The 16,695-nt window shown below is 48.4% G+C and overlaps 1 protein-coding gene across 24 annotated transcripts in view; it reads right to left on the bottom strand.

The window, feature by feature from the left end:
• The window catches only part of ANK1 (ankyrin 1), a 219,690-nt gene that overhangs the window by 91,118 nt on the left and 111,877 nt on the right, over positions 1-16,695 (bottom strand). For 23 of the 24 annotated variants that reach the window (XM_045459301.1, XM_045459354.1, XM_045459389.1 and 20 more), the window contains exon 2: positions 9,875-9,976. In XM_045459301.1, coding sequence (XP_045315257.1) covers positions 9,875-9,976 — 102 coding nt within the window. Of the gene's footprint in view, positions 1-5,487; positions 5,509-9,874; positions 9,977-16,695 lie in introns of those variants that run through there. The other variant, XM_045459442.1, reaches the window with a different exon arrangement.

Below are 16,695 nucleotides of genomic sequence, written 5' to 3'. Positions count from 1 at the left end.
AATGAGAGAAAGGGACTCTGCAATTCAGCTCAGTAGCTAAGAATATCTACTGTGGACTAGAAAGAATTTCTATGCCAGAGACCTTGGCATTCCTTTAAAAAGTTAAAAAGAGCCAGACCTTCCAAAAAAGGGCAGTGGGCGGGGGGTGGGGGGGGGTGGGGAGGAGGCAGGGCAGGTGGGAAGGTCAGAGGACAGAGCACTGAAGAAGGAGTTGAAGCCCTAAACTGTCCTCCTGATGTGTCACCTCACTTCTCAGGCCTCAGTCTACATATTTTCAAAATGGTAGAATTGCTCTGATGCCCTGGCTTCCTCTTAACTCGCAATTCTGCAGTAAAACAATGTAACAGCTCTCAGAAAACAGTTAAGATATGCATGTAGGGAGATGCACAGAGAAAGGAATGACAGGATTCACACCTAATTGTTCACAGTGATTGCGGGGGAGGTGGGGAAATGGGGGGGAGCCTCACAGAAGGCTTCACATATTTCTGTATAGCATAAATTTTGAAACAGTTACCCTGAACTCATTGTATTGCTAAATTAAAAATCACACCACAACAAAAATCAGGGATACGAGTTGTCAAAAACAACACAAACATTTATAGTAAAAAGTTCATAATCAAAGGAGAATAATCCCAGGCAAATTCACATGCATAGTCTATTCCAATGAGAAAGAACTGGGATTGTATTTAGCATTTCCTGTAATAACCAGAGAGGCAAATCCTCCTTCGAGGCCCAGATCAAATGTCATTTTTCTCTGTGACTTACCCTGTCCCTTTCTCTTTGCCACGCCATGCCCTGTTTCCAACCCTTCAGAAGTGAATTGTTCAATAAGCCATGTTCCTAAGGCACTGGACAATAATCTATCAAAGCCCTCATCCCATGGAATTGCCTTTATCTGCTCTTGTGTCTGTGTCTCTCAAAGTGGGACATTCTGAGGTCTGATGTTTCCCTGCCTTTGGATCACAGGTCCCAGCATGGGGCCTCGGCCATTGCGTGTGCTCCGTAGGGTTTGTGGAATCGAACGCCCCTTCATGCAACCTGACACACACACAGAGCTGTCATTTTTCTCTCAGTTTCTCAAGACTAAGAATATCGCAACTGTTTTTCACGTCATAAATCTACGGCAATCAAAGCCTCAAGTGGAGCTTGGGGGTGTACTTTCCTTAAAATACGTTCTAGATCATTCTTAATGATGCCATTCACCTTTTTCCTAGTCTCTAGGATCCCAGAGATATACCTGTTAATGTCACTGGTCGGTTAACTCTTCCTTAACTAAAGGGAAACTAAAAATGAAACCAGCACAGGGAAGGTCTCCCCAGAGGAGTAACCAGCCCTGCTGAACAGCTCAGCTCCACATGGGGAGCGCAAGGGCAGATACCGGGGCTGGGAGCTGGGAGACCCTGGCCCTAGTCCAGGAAGACTCTCCACCTCTTTGTCTCTCTGCCCACCCCACAAGGGAGAAGTGAGGTCATGGGTTGGAAAGGGCTAGGGAAAGCAAAGACACAGCAGAGCTGGGATCCGGGATTATTGAATACTGTAGGTCACTCTGACTCATGACAGATAATCAACTGACTTTAAAACTACAAATTAGTCATTAGAATTACCCAGATGTACATCAAATAGCTTCTTTCTGCTGAGATGCAAAGGGAATTTAGCTGTTTAAATTAACTCAGAGAGGGGCGCCTGGGTGGCGCAGTCGGTTAAGCGTCTGACTTCAGCCAGGTCACGATCTCGCGGTCCGGGAGTTCGAGCCCTGCGTCGGGCTCTGGGCTGATGGCTCAGAGCCTGGAGCCTGTTTCCGATTCTGTGTCTCCCTCTCTCTCTGCCCCTCCCCCGTTCATGCTCTGTCTCTCTCTGTCCCAAAAATAAATAAACGTTGAAAAAAAAAATTAAAAAAAAATAAATAAATAAAATTAACTCAGAGAGTGGGGTTTTCAAGTCCTGTCTTTCACGAATGCCTTTTCTAGAAGGAATAGGGGAATCAGGTTGCTTCTCTTGCTCAACCACACACTGCAGAACACCACTTCCCCATGTGGGGGCTGTGATCATATATTCTCTTCCTTTCTTCATTGCTATTCCAGAGCCGCAACCTGGCGGCAAGTTTTAAGAGGCTGGATATTCCCATACCATCATATGGGAAGGCTCTCTGTGTGAACTGGGGGTGATTACTCGTAGCATTAGGGGACTGTGGAGTTGAGTGCAAGAAAAAGATGACAGAGAAAAGTAACAGACTCTGTATCTACACTGATCTAGACGTAACCCCCTTGGCCCGATCGACCACCACCCTCACCTTCTTTCATTTCATTTACCCCAACATCACCGATCTCCCTGCTGCCCTGTGCCCCCCACCGCTCCTGCCGCTGCCTGGCTGTTCCTTCACACTGCAACTGCCCATTCCACTTCTCTACCTGGCAAACTCCTACTCTTTCTTCGAAGCCTTTCTTTCACTCATTGGTCTTAAGTTTATTTATTTATTTTGAGAAAAAGTGAGAAACTACAAGTGAGGAAGGGGCAGAGAGAGAGGGAGAGGGAGTCCCAAGCAGGCTCTGCACAGTCAGTGCACAGCCTGACTCGGGGCTTGATCTCACAAACCTGTAAGATCATGGCCTGAGACGAAATCAAGAGTTGGACACAACCGACTGAGCCACCCAGGCGCCCCAACTCATTGGCACTTTAGTCTCTGCCCCAGACCAGAGGCAACAATAACAGCAGTCACAGGGACTCACTCACCTTTGAGAAGCCAGCACCTGGCATGTTAGAGAAGCTCAATAAAGGTTTGCTCAGTGCATGAATAACAATGAAAACATCCTGTGCTTGTTCTGGCTGGCACCTAGGACCCTGAATTCATAACCTTCTATTTACAAGCTGGACTTCTTTACCTGCCTCTGAGTTCTTCGACAGAAGGGGATGAATGAATTTAGCCTCCAGCAAGGAACTTGGCTCATTGTAAGTGCTCAGTACATGTTTGTGGAATCAATGAAGTTGCAGAGAAACTTCAGGTTGTCTTCTTACCACCAACTCACCGAATCAAAACTCATAAAGCCCAGAAGATGTTCCAGGTAACCTCTGGACCCCAGCTTTCTGAGTTACAAAATGAGAGCTGAATGCCATGACCTCCTTCTAGCTCTAAGGCCCTTTAATTTAGAAAGGGAGTAATCACCACGATCACCAGAGTCCAACAAATACTGATCAAAAGACTTGGCATGTGGCTACTGTAGAAACGATCACTCTGTAGCAGAAACTATTGGTATAGGTGCTCCATTTATTTGAAACGCCTAAAACCCTTTACCTTCATGATAAACCAGTACCCGGCAGCGATGGGACATCGCCTTGTACATGTGGAAGGTACATGTGGAAATTCAGAGAACACCAATGGAACTAGCATGATTTCACATGCTTTTGTTGGCTGTGTTTGGGAACTAGAACTTGTTTATGTTTTCGTGATCATTCAGACGGTCTTGCCTCTGATCCTTCAGCAAATATCGCCACATACTTAACTGTTGAGGCTGGTGCCAGCATCTGAACCATCATCGTGCAAGGGAGTCATTATCCCTAAGAATGACTATTTCACAATGCTCTTAAAAGTGACAGCAGTCAGTTGGGCTAAGTGTCAAATATATAGGTTGAATCATTGCTGGATACAGCAGATTTAACATCTACTGGCTGAATTTATAGAGCACATACTATACTCCAGGCAGAATCTTGATAAGGAGCACCAAGTAAATCAAAGTCCTCTCCCCTTGAGTACCTACATTTTAGTGGAGAAAACAGGGAAAAATGAAGAGACATGTAGATGCATAGTAAGTCTGGTGTTACTAAGTACCGCAGGGATAAATAAAACAGGTCAAGGGGACAGAGGCTGTCTCTAATGCTCCCGGCAACCTCTCTTCGCTGTCTTATGCCAGTGCTGTGGACAACAAGGCTTCTCTTTTGGGTGTGAAACTTTCTCCTGTGGTCTCATGTAACTTTCTCTCCTATCAGGAAGGCCAACGGAGCCAGTGTTTGTTAGAGTTATAAGAACAGAAGAGAAAACTCAAACAGTGAGGCTTCTTGCCTATGGAATTACAGCTTGTGATCCCCAGTGGTACAGCTATGTTCACCCAACAATTCTAGGAATTCGGGAGAACACAGACTCTGACTCGCTCTCCTCTTGTTTTCTTTTTATTTGGCTAACTGGTAAATATGTAAAGTCAATTAGTTCATTCCAGAAAAGATGTTTTGTAATTGCTATGGCCTCTATAATAAAATGTTTTGACTTGCTGTAAGTAATAATTCTGGAAATTGGACATATGAAACTGACATTGGCACGTGATCCTAGGCTGAGCAGGTGGGCCTTGGCTCTTACAGGCCCCTGTGCTGATGCGCTGAGACCACAAACCAGGGCAACCACACTCCACAAGGCTAGGGAGGCAAGTCCTCTGGCTTCAACACCTCCCCTGTCTTCCCCTTATTCCAAGCCACCATGTGGATCCACCTGGTCCATTGCATGGGACTCCCGGCCAGCCTCCCTGCTTTGGTCTCTGTGCCTCAAGTCTATTCTCCACCCAGGAGCCAGGGTGATCATTTAAAAACCTAAATCGGATTGAGGGTCTCTCATGTAATAGCTTCCAATGGCTTCCCATCATCCTTGGAGGAAAATCCAAGTCCTCACGATGGCCTCAAGCCCTTCAAGATTCAGTCTTTGCTGTTCCCCAGACACCAAGCTTACTCTTGCCCCCAGGGCCTTTGTACCTCTTTGCCCCACTTCCAGGATTGCTCTTCCCAGAAACCACGTGACTCTCTCCTCCTTCTTTTAAATCTCTCAAAAATCATCCCCTCAGCGAGGCCTTCCTTAACGACCCCATCTAAAACAGGCACCTTTACTTTTCTCCTCCATGGTACCTCTCATTAGCAGACATTCTACATTTGTTCATTTTCTTGCTTAGTGACTCTTTTTAAAACAGCATATAAATGTCACAAGAGCACAGACTTTGTCTAGTTTGTCTATCGTGTTCAAGTACCTAGAATAGCACCTGGAACAAAGTAGGTGTTTAACAAACACACATGGAATAACCCCCACAAAGACTCTGGTGGGATTATATTCAACATGTCTCCCTGTCCCTGTTTACATCAGCCAACGCCAGAATTTGACTTCCTCGAAGGCTGAATGACTTCCAAATATCTATCTTTGGGTTGGATCTCTTATCTGAGCTCCAGGCTTAAATATCCAATTGCTTACTATATATCTTCACTCAGATTCCTTAAAGACTCCTCAGCAGGATCTCCACATAGCCCTGACCTTGTGTCCTCACCCTATTTCCATGCACTGAGGCCACCCCAGTATTCCTGGTCTCCATGAGCGGGGCCGCCCTTCAGCCCCTGCTCAAGGCAGACATCTGAGGGTCATTCTCCAAGTCTCCTTCACTGCTTTCGCCCACACCATTCACTGCCCAGGCCTGCTCACTTTGTTCCGTCTCCGCAGCCCTGACCCTTATCGCAGCTACTCACATTTCTCTCCCAGAAGGGTGTGACAGTCTCATGACCAGCCTCCCCACTCCATCCCTGGGCCCTTCCATCTGTCTTCTGTACAGTAGCCAGTGTGATCCTTCAAAGCACACCTCTGATCACGTCACCCCTGTGCTTGAATCTGTGGCTCACTTCCCTCTGCTCTTGGGATAAATATCAGAATCCTTAACATGGCTTCTGTAAGCAGGGTGGACATTCTCCCGGGACGTGCAGAAACAGCTGTCCGGGTTGTTAAAAAGCTGAAATACCTCCATTCCTCTCAACTAGCCGAAATACCTCCACTAGCCTTTGTCTCAAGCTCTTAAGTACCTCCCACCGTTGCTGTTCTGGCCACTCTGTCCCTTCCCCCAGATTCTTCTCCTCAATCAGCAACTATAGCATGGCGCAGCAGGCTAACACACACACACACACACACACACACACACACACACATACACATACTGCTCCAGCCCTGGGACCCGCTGTCCCAGTTGTTGGCTATTATGATTATTGCCCCTGCCTATAAGGTCCACCACAATCCCAACGTCACCTCTCCAGCCTCATCTGGACCCTCCTGCCTCTGCGCTGCAGCCACTCTGGCCTTCCTTAAACTTTCCACGTTTTTTTCCTGCCTCAGGGACTTTGCACAGGCTGTTCCTACAGAGGAGCACTACGATCCTTCACATCATTAACTTCTACTCATCCCTTAGCTCAACTTTCTCTTCCTCATGGTAGTCTTCTCTGACTTCCAACTTTAGGTCTAGTCTCATATATTCTCAAAAAAATCCTATTCCTCCACAGTTCTGAACACACCTGTCTATTTATGTGATTGTTTGATTAATAGCTCTCACTACCAGTAGACTACAATTCAGAGAAAATGAGGACTAGGGCTTTTTTTTTTTTTTTTGTACTATTAAATCTCAAAAGCCTGGCACTCCTGTACACATGTAGAGAGGTACAGGAAGACACTGGCCACGTGGGTCTAAATGCTTGGATAAGTGAAAGAATCAGGCCTTCATCTCAAGATACTGGTGTGTGTGTGCACACATGAGTGCCCTTACGTGTGAATTTGTTCTTTTCTAGAAATATAATGATGATGATACAAATTAGGAGACGTAATCCATGCATTAAGGAAACTGCCCTGAATACTCAGATGTCTCTTACATAAGCCAGTTCCTCTTTTTACACTACTTAGCGTAATTACTTCCTATTATGGCGAGCAGCACTTCTTTCCACAAAACATACTGTTTGAAAGTGTGTTACTTATATAAGAATTAGCATTGGATGAATTACTGCTATCACAGTCCACCGGCTCAAAAGATTCAAGCAAAAGCATATCCTCAAGCCATGACCCCAGGACAACAGCCTGTTTTATCATCTCAAAACAATGAATGCATGTTTCGAGGAGAAGAATGCTCTAGTCCCATCACAACGCTGTCCCTGTGCACAATATAAAGCAACAGCACTGTCCCCATAGCTGTACTAATGTGTTTAATGAGGGTGGCAGTTCGGCCACTATTATCCTTCCCCCGCTCCCTGTCCTTTACTCAGGAGCACAGGCCGAACTGCCTGCTAAAGCCAGAACGAGGCTGGCAGCACAGGCACTTCCCAGAGACCACTGTCTGCACCTCCTGCCTCTGCGGCAGCCACACAGCAGGAGACAAAGACCTACTGGGTCCAGGATGTAGGCAGTGAGGAAAGGAGCCCTGGGGACAAGCCAGCCAAGAGGGGCTTTGCAGGACCACGAATCCTCCCCTTTTCTCCTCTCTGACATTCACTTCCATGCCTGCAGCTGGTTCCTCTTTGAAACAGGGAGGCTGGGCACAGCCAGGACTGCAGACACCAGTCTGAGACTAGACCTTCTCTTCAGTCCTCACGGGGCTAAACGCTACCTGTCACTGGCACTGAGCCCATCTGAAATAGTGTCCGTAAAGTGCAATAATGCCTCAGGGCCGGCTGCTCTCCGAGCCCAAGATGAACCCAGGAGGCACTCTGAGAAGAGACGGCAGGGGCACAGGCCAGTTATGCCCAGGGCCTCACCAGCAGGAGACCAATCAGGACAAAGCCATTTCCTGGGTGTCATCAAAATCTTCCAATTTCACACCGAAAATGAGCCCTGGCTCAAGGCTGATGAGCATCCAGTTGTCCCCATTTCTGCTAGCTAGATTCCTCTGAGAGCTGGCATCTTAACCCTTGGAAAGTCTCTGAAGGTTTGGTGCTCCTCAGGCAGGACTGCACTGCGGAGAAACCCTCCTCTGTGTTTCTGCTGCTGCAGCCAGAACAGAGAAAGCCTCAGAACTTTCCAGGTGGGGAGAGAGAGCAATCCCCTCGGCCATGGGAGGGGAGGGGAGGGGCTGGGACAACACAGCTACAGCTGTTTCCAGGGTGCGGTGTTGAAACAGGGGCCCCCTCTCCCGAGCCACTCTGATCCCAGGATGTGCTCCCTGCCCCCATACTTTTGTACCTACATCCTCTTCCCTTGAAAGAAATGGGTTTGCAGTTTCAGTCTGTTTTCCAAAGGCAAGCCTGGGCTCTGTGTGTTTGGTTAGAGTCACCGCCGATGTCCTCAGTGTGTGCCAGTACACTCTGGTGGAGGGATGGGAGAAGAGGGGGAGGGCTTGCTGCCCCTCCCCCATCCACAGACTCAAGTCCAGGGCACATGCTCCTCTCCCCTCTGAAGTTCACTGCCATGGGCTTCATATCACACCCACTGTTTTGTTTGTTTGCTTATTTATTTTGAGATAGAGAGAGAACTAGCGGGGAAAGGGTGGGGGACAGAGGATCCGAAGTGGGGTCTGTGCTGACAGCAGAGGGCCCAATGTGGGGCTTGAACTCATGAACAGTGAGGTCATGACCTGAACCAAAGTCGGCCACTCATCCGATCGAGCCACCCAGGCGCTCCATATCACACCTATTTTTACTTCCCATCACACACCACCTGCTGCATCCCCTCCAATCTTGTGGCTAATGAATTTATACCACAGAAGACCAACTGAATCCAAATGGGGTCTTGCCCTGAGAGAAAGAGCAAGGGGTACATGGCATTTTAAGCAGGGTGGAGGGGACAGGGAAGAGCGGCTGAGAAGGCAGGGGGAGAGGGGCACGTTGCCTGGGAAAGTTAACCTGCCTCCTGGGAATTGGCCCTGCTGGCCTGTAAAAACCATCTAGTCCCCTACAACACGGATGAGCCAAACGAGCTCAAACGCTAGCCAAACGAGCCAGTCATGAAAGGACAAATACCACATGATGCCACTTCCATGGGGGACCTAGAGCAGTCAAATTCACAGAGACAGAAGGTAGATTCATGGCTGCGAGGGTCTGGGGGAGGCAGGGATGGGAAGCTACTGTTTAACAGATACAGAGTTTCTGTTCTGCAAGATGAAGAGAGTTCTGGGGATGGATGGTGGTCATGGTTGTACCACAAGGTGAACGCACTCAGGTCCACTGAACTGTACGCTTAAAAATGGTTAAGATGGTCAATTCTATGTTATGTGTTTTTCACCACAATTAAAAACAATTTAATGGTTAAAATGGTAGTGTGTATATATGTGTGTGTATATATATATATATATATATATATATATATATATATATATATAACTGATATATTTATTCTACATCAGAAACTGAATTAGCACATGTACCCCAACAACTTAATTGGCTGGCCAAACCAGACAAACCACACCAAAGTCATCCAATCCACACACCCGAGCTGTACCCCTGTTCTCTTTCTAGACCATACTTTCTTCTCTGTTCAGTCAATTCCTAAATATTTGGCCCAAAACCTGATTTTTGGTCCTCCCATCTGTCCTCCAATCTGTCCTGAACACATTAAGTTTCCATACTACCCCATACTATCCTGAAACCGAACCCATCGCATAGCACTGGGAACCTCCAGAGAATCCATTCAAGCCACGTTGGCTCTCAGCCTGAGCCAGACTCGCTTTTATCAACACCTGACAGAGCAAGGGAGGCGTCATCACTATTTCCTTCTAAGCTCAGCGAGAACCCACAAAGGCCGCTAGTGGACAAAGGAGATTGAATGTCACCACTGATACAACACCCTTCAAAGGCCCTTCCTCCTGCCCCTTTTCAAAGGCCACATATTCTAAGACCACAGCAGGGACCAAGGCAACTTCTGAGGGAAGAGGCAGCAGGGGATGGAGGCTGGGCCCGGCCCACACTGTTCAGGCATCAGGTCCTTCTCTGCAGGGCCCTGGACTGCATCTGGGATGTGAACACCAAGGTCAGGGCCTTCAGCAGGCGAAGCCCTTGGGGAATTTTATGGCCACTGGGAAAAGGTTAATAGAGGCAGATTAAAGCTGTCAGAAAATGGCATCAGACAAGAGCCTCTCTCCAGAGACCACGTGCTTGCCCCCATCCCACTTACCTGGTTACAGGTGTTAATGTCTACGCCATTCCGCAGGTGATCCAAAGCTTTGTCCAAGTTACCCGATCTTGCTGCTCTCAGAAAGCTGGTAGCCGCATCGGCCTGTGAGGAAAAACAGCCGGCTGTGAGCGTGCTCTGTGGTAACAACCTGAAGATCCCATTCAAGCCCAGGGCTGAGAGAAGGGCCAAGGTCACTGCACCCTCCTGTTACGGCACCCTGGTGCCCACCATGGCACCCAGCTGTAAGATGGGCCTAGAGTCCCTGTCTGGAATGCTCTCAGATCTGGAACGTGAGGCTGCCTTCAAGGCGACCGTCCCTTCTCTTTGGTATCCTTACAAGCAAGCACTCCTGGCTAGGACCTAGGACAGACCAGTCTTTGAGAGAGACCCGGTTCCAACATCGAAGGCTCAGCACTGCCTGTGTCAGTGTTCCCAAGGGCTCCTCGTCCTCACAGAGGAACCTGTATCACATAGCGCCTGACCCCAGGGAGCCACAGATGCTGGCATCACAGGAACCTAACGCATGCATTTCAGCACTCTTCTGTGGTTTTGGTTAAGTATACAGCACATAGCACTTACTTACCCTGCGCTAAGAACCACTCCCAGCACTTCACACTTAATATACGTTTACATACCCACATCGACATGCATTTAATCATCATTTTTGAAAACCCCAAGAAGTAACGGGTATTGTGGTCCCCATTTTACAGACGAGGAACCGAGGCACAGAGAGCGGAAGTGACTTGGGCCAAGTCACACGACAGGTAAGAAGCACAGCCTGGCTCTGAAATCTATGAGCTCGACCTCCTTTTCTGCTGTCAACTTAATGTGGGCTTTAGCTGTCAGGTGTCTCTCAGGAGCTCTCCTGCGTGAGAGTACAGCAGTTTCCCGCCATAGCCGTCGCCCGGCCACCTACCCCACACACATCAAGACTTGGCCACCAGAACATTTGCTTGTGTTAAAGATGAATGACAGCCAGAGAGCATGAGAGGTGAGGACAATCAAATAAAGTCAGCGAGTGCAGACAAGTGCAGAGCAAGAGCTCTGTCGGGGTGAGGGGCTGGCTCAGAGCAGGAGCCCAACAGCCTCTCTCATACCTTTGCTGTGAAGCTGAAAGGAGACAATATGGATTATTACAGATTATTATAATTATCCCATCAGCACAAGTGCTGAGCTCTGTGCTTGGCACACGGTGCACACTCAGGTCGAGTTTATTGTGTAAGTGTTGTCACATGACAGGCCATCCATGAAGCACGTGGTGCCAGTCCTCCAGAAGACCCACCCATACCTCATGGTTTCCTCGCCATTTGGGGGTACTCTGTCTCCTTCCTTCATGCTCCCTCCTCAGAGCACATGCTGTAGTGGATTGAACGGTGGCCCCAACAGATATGTCTGTGCCCTAATCCCTGGAACCTGGCAATGTCACCTTATTTGGAAAAAGAGGCTATGAAGATGCAATGAAGTTATGGGTCTTGAGATAAAACTGTTCTAGATTACCTAGGTTGGCCCTAAATCTACTGACAAGTATCCTTCTAAAAGATACAAGAGGAGATGCACACGCCCACAAGAAAACTTGATGGAAAGACTGAAGCAGATGTCAGAATGGTGTGGCCACAAGCCAAGGAAGCCACCAACGGGCAGAAGCTGGAAGAGGCAATTTCCCCCGAAAGTTTCCAGAAGGAGGATGGCCTTGTGTCAGCTTGACTTCAGACTTCTTGCTTCCAGAGAAGAAATACCTGTCTCAAGCCAGCAAGTCTATGGTGATTTGTTACAGCAGCCACAGCGCACTGATACACACACTACTGAAGCTCACCCTAAATACGATCTCACACAATATTCTACAATGAAACCTTGATCCTCTCCCCAAATCAGGGCTCTATGTCTTAGCCAATTAAACAGTTCACCCATGGCAGAAAAGACTCTCCACCCTTACAGACACTACCTTCACCATAGGTCTGGTCCTCCACCCCGGGGGACTGTCCCCGTCCCTCCCATCTTGCCTCCTCAGGCCTCCAGGACTTGCTTCCTTTCTCTGACCCTCAACCAACCCCACTCCACCCCTGCCTCGCCATTTCCTGCCAACCTTCCCACATTCCAGGACCCCACATGCCCCCACCCTACCCCCTTATATAAGCTCAAACCCAAGTTCTGTGTTCACCTACTCACAACATACACACGCTTGGATTTCACAGTCCCCCAACATAGCCAGCAGAAGAGCCCCTTGCTCTTCTCTCCTCTGTCTTCCCATGGCATTCCCAGTCTGTCAGCTTCCAGGCCCACACCCAGATTATTCGTGGGACCCTGAAGCCCTTTGACACTCTCGTTTGCTAATTCCAATTCAGGTCCAAATCAGCTCCTATCTCCTCTATGATGCTGTCCTTGGATACTAAATATTTACCATCTTTAAATCTAGAAATAGAAGCTTGATTAAAAAAAAATTGTTTATTTATTTTTGAGAGAGAGAGAGAGATTGAGAGAGAGAGATGGGGGGAGGGGGCAGTGGTGGGCAGAGGATCTGAGGCGGGCTCTGTGCTGACAGCAGATAGCCCGATGTGGGGCTCAAACTCACAAACTGAGATCGTGATGTGAGCTGAGGTCAGACATTTAACCAACTGGGCCACCCAAGTGCCCCAGGAGTTTGGTTTTGTATTTTAAAAATGTATTTTAAATATATCTTTCTCTGTCTCCCCAGCCAAATTTTTTGCTTCTTGGGGACAGGGACCAAATCTTATACCTCTCTGGAAATCCTTCAAAGCATGGTCTACTAGGCCAAGATCTCCCTTGGCCTAAAACACAAGGCACCTAATGTCCCCAGGGTTCCTCGGCTAGGCATCTGTGGTAGGGGAAATATTTCAGAAGTGAGGATCGTTCTGTTGGTTCCCCATAAGCGGGATTCCCAGAGAAATCAGACTCAAGGTTTAATAGCTCAGAGAGAAGTCTACTTGTGCCTGCTGAATCAGAAAGTCTGTCTAGATTCAACTATTAGGAAAAATACTAAATTACTCCCTAAGAATGAGAATGTTTGAGAGACACGTCTCCCACCTAGCCCACCTCCCCAAACTATCTTCTGCAGCAGAATAACAGGACTTTGGGTGAAAACCTGAGCATGATGGGTAAGAGCAATGCAATATCACTAATGACACTGTTTATTCAGAGTACTGACTCTGGAAAGTGAGGCAGAATATTTATTACAGACAGAGAAGCAGATAAATAGAGGGGAAGGGAAGCCCAATCCAGACGAGGCTGAGGAAGGTGAAGTAGTTTGTATAGCTTGTGTGACATAATAATGAAACTATAGCATTAACACCAGTCATTGAGCTGGCGTCTTATCAACAGGGTATCTTTCCATCCTTATCACAACCGGTGAGGTATGTATAATTATCATCCCCATTTAAGAGGTAATGAAGCTGAGGTTTGGAAAGGTTAATAACTTGCCCAAGTTCTGCAATTAACTGTCGGGGATTCAGCCCAGGACTCCCTGATGAAAGCCCACACCCTTCCACTGCCCTTGATCCCGAGATGCACTCTCAGCAATCTCAAGCCTGAGGGGTGTCCAGGCAGCCCTGACAGATTGTAGGGGCTGGAAGGAACCACATGCCTTGGCCAATCAAACAGTTAATCCATGGCAGGGGAAGGGTCCCAGGCAGGCCCCAGCTCTAACCCTGAGGGCTGTGTTAAGACCAAGACAGGCCTCTAGGATGGGATCATCTAGTCCCAGTCCCTCCTTTTGGGGATAATAAAACCAAAGGTGAGAATAAAGTGACTGGCTAAAGTCACCTATACAGTTAGAGGTGAAGTTCAATTGCTAAGGCCTTTTCATTTTCTGTTTGGTCTTCTCTGGCATAGAGTAGTCAGGACATTAGCAGGATCCTCAGGGTATCTTACAGGTGAATTATAGATAATGGTGTCACTCCCTCTGTGTATCACTCAGTTTAATTGTACAATATATTTGCTGAGGTCCTATTTCAAGTCCAGGATTCTGCTAGGGCAAAGAGAAATAGAATAAAAAATAAGAATATAGGTCCCTGCCCTCATGATTTGAAAAACAAATGACAGAGTTATAAAGGGGTCATTCATGCATGCACGCACGTACTCACTAATTCATTCCACTAGCATTCAGTGAACACTTCCCAGGTGCCAGAGAATATTTAACCTATAGAGCAAATGACCCTGGGTTGGAATATGAGGCCCATTCTCACCATCTTGTTCTTCTGAGCCCACGCTGCTCATCCATCTAATTCAATTACCTCCAATTCAATGACCTGTCCCAGGTGCAATTTCCTGGTGCATCCAGGAACAGTGTGTGTAATCCAATAGGGCAGAAAAGAGAGTCAAATGAATCCAACACGATCCATTTAGAATGTTTACCAGTGTAAATACTAACCAGGAATATAATGATGGCGATAATGACCGAATACTAATCAGACTGTCTCTGAGCTCTGATAAATTGGAGCACAATTCCTGGCTCTCCCCAAGTCCCACCTGTCCCTGGGATGTGGGGCAGCCTCGGAGAGACCTCTCTGTTCGAGGGAACTAGATACAGGACCTAGCAGAAGCTGTTCACCGTGTTCCAGAAAATCAGTCCACAAGGGCCCTGAACCCAGCATCACCACCGAGGAACTCTGAGCACCCCGCTAAACCTGCCTGCTTGTGTCTTCACCCCTTCCTCATCTTAAGTTTCATTTCAAGCTAATTTTACCTGTGAGAAAATTGCTCATGCCTGCATTGAGGGCAGGAAGGGGTTTTTGTTGTGCCCTCAGCCCACATCCATGCTGGTTAATCCATGTGATGTCCCTGAACTTCCTTTCATAACAAAGTAAGTTTACCTTTCTAAAGGCCTTACTACATTTTAGACACTTTACATAAACTAATTCATTTGTTCCTCCCAATAATCCCATGAGGCAGGTATACTTATTGTCTCCTTTGCACAGGTGAGGTGATTGAGTCACAGAGAAGTTAAGTAACTTATCCAGAGTCACACAGCTAATACATGGCTTGGCCAGGGGTTGAATCCAAGTAGCCACACTCTAAGGTCTTTCTCTTCACCCCTGTGCTATACTGCCCCACGGGCCAATCATTTTTAGTGCTCATAATGTTCCTCTCAAGTTCAGCTTTGGAGGAAAGAAGCCTTCCACCTGCACTCAGAGCCCACTTTGGCCCTCACTTCAGAGGAAGTAATGGAGGGGAAAGGAAGGGACTCGAGTTCTCATCAAGGGCTGCTCGGAAAAGGGAGGTGAACCCTTGGTTACCTGAGACACCCAGACTATTATTAAACTTGCACTTCCTGAGTGGGGTGATACGAATATAGCAATAGATAAGTAGCCGAGGGGGCTCCAGTGTCCTGGGAGGGAGAGGCCGGAAGCACACTGCTAAATATCAGCATGCCTGTAACACATGAGCAGTGAGGGCTTCAAAAACACCAGAGGCCAAGCAAAGTGGAGTTTCAGGTTAAGTAAGAGAGTCCCAGGGCCTCTTTATACCTTCCCTGCCGCTGGAGATGGCCCAAGGTTCCCCAGTACAAATCACGAATTACTTTCTCAAGGCCTTTTAGTGCAACATTCATGTCTAAAAAGATGAATGGAAACTGAGCTACTATCAGTAAACATTGATAAGATAATATAGATAACAGATCGTTCCCCAGGGGTTTTGTTTGAGCAAAATGAGTTTCTTTAACAAGGCCAATGTCAGGACTCCTGGGAACAGATTCCAGATCCTTTCCTGGGGTTGCTGCAGCACATCCAGAAGACTAAGGGAGGGCAAGTTCCAGATGCAGAGCTGTCTGCTCGTATTCGGGGATTGCCCTCCACATCAGACAGTTCTTTCTTACTCAGCACCTGGCTAGTCCTAGGCCCCTGTTAGGCCTCTCAGGAAGAAAAGGCAGCACCAGCCAGTGCGCACACCTGTGTGGCCCCTGCCTTTATCCCACAGACTACAGAGCATCAGATGTGAACCCTGGGCCTGACTAGGAGCATCAGAAGTGAACCCTGGACCACAGTGCGTGTTTTCATTAAGTTTTTCATTTTTTCTTTCCAAAAAGTTGTGCTGGTAAAGCCTCACAAACTGTCTCCAGGAGCCCCAGTCAGATAGACTGCCATTGGCAAAGACAGAATGAACATATTAAAGGTGTCAGTAAGGAAATAAAATGTGCAAGCAGGGGCTCCTGGTTCCCTTATAATCTCCCAACACAACTGCCAGGCCTTGGGAAGAACCCTGCCCATTCCTGGGCACTTCCTAAGGCCGACCTTACAGCCTGGGTGATGCGGTGATGTGTGAGCAGCCAGAGTGGACCCTGATGTTGGGAAGACCTGGCGTGAGCCTCACTCTGCCACTTGATGCTATGCCTCACACAAGTTCCCAGACCTCAGTTTCCCCATTGCCAAAACAAGGATGTTACACAGCCGCCCAGGAGGCCGGAGGATGACAGGGTACAGGGAAAGCAGGAGCTCCCCAGCACACAACATCGCTCTCGTCCCCATTCATTTCCCGCTGGCTCTGGACCTCCGGGCACTAGTGTTTCTAAGGTTGAGGGGTCAGATGTGTGGAGGGCGAGGGGGCCGCTTCTCCAGCCGAGGCCAGGGCCGTGGCAGCCCCACGGGTGCGGGTGGGTCCCCGCGAGGGGCAGCGAGGAGCCCCCCAGCAGCAGAACCCGCTGGGCGGGACGGTCCTCCGGGGCGAGGGGACACGGTCTCGGCGAGGGCCCCGCGAGCCCCGGTCTCCTCCCCGCTCTCCCGCGCGCGCCGCCTCGCCCCGGCCGGCCACAGGTCGGGGCCGCCTCCCGCCACCGGCCCCTGCGCGGCGGCAGCCTCCAGGCCAAAGGAATT

The sequence above is a fragment of the Leopardus geoffroyi genome, chromosome B1, assembly GCF_018350155.1.
Source record: "Leopardus geoffroyi isolate Oge1 chromosome B1, O.geoffroyi_Oge1_pat1.0, whole genome shotgun sequence".
NCBI classification, from domain to species: domain Eukaryota; kingdom Metazoa; phylum Chordata; class Mammalia; order Carnivora; family Felidae; genus Leopardus; species Leopardus geoffroyi.
This window is presented reverse-complemented; position numbering and strand designations above follow the sequence as displayed.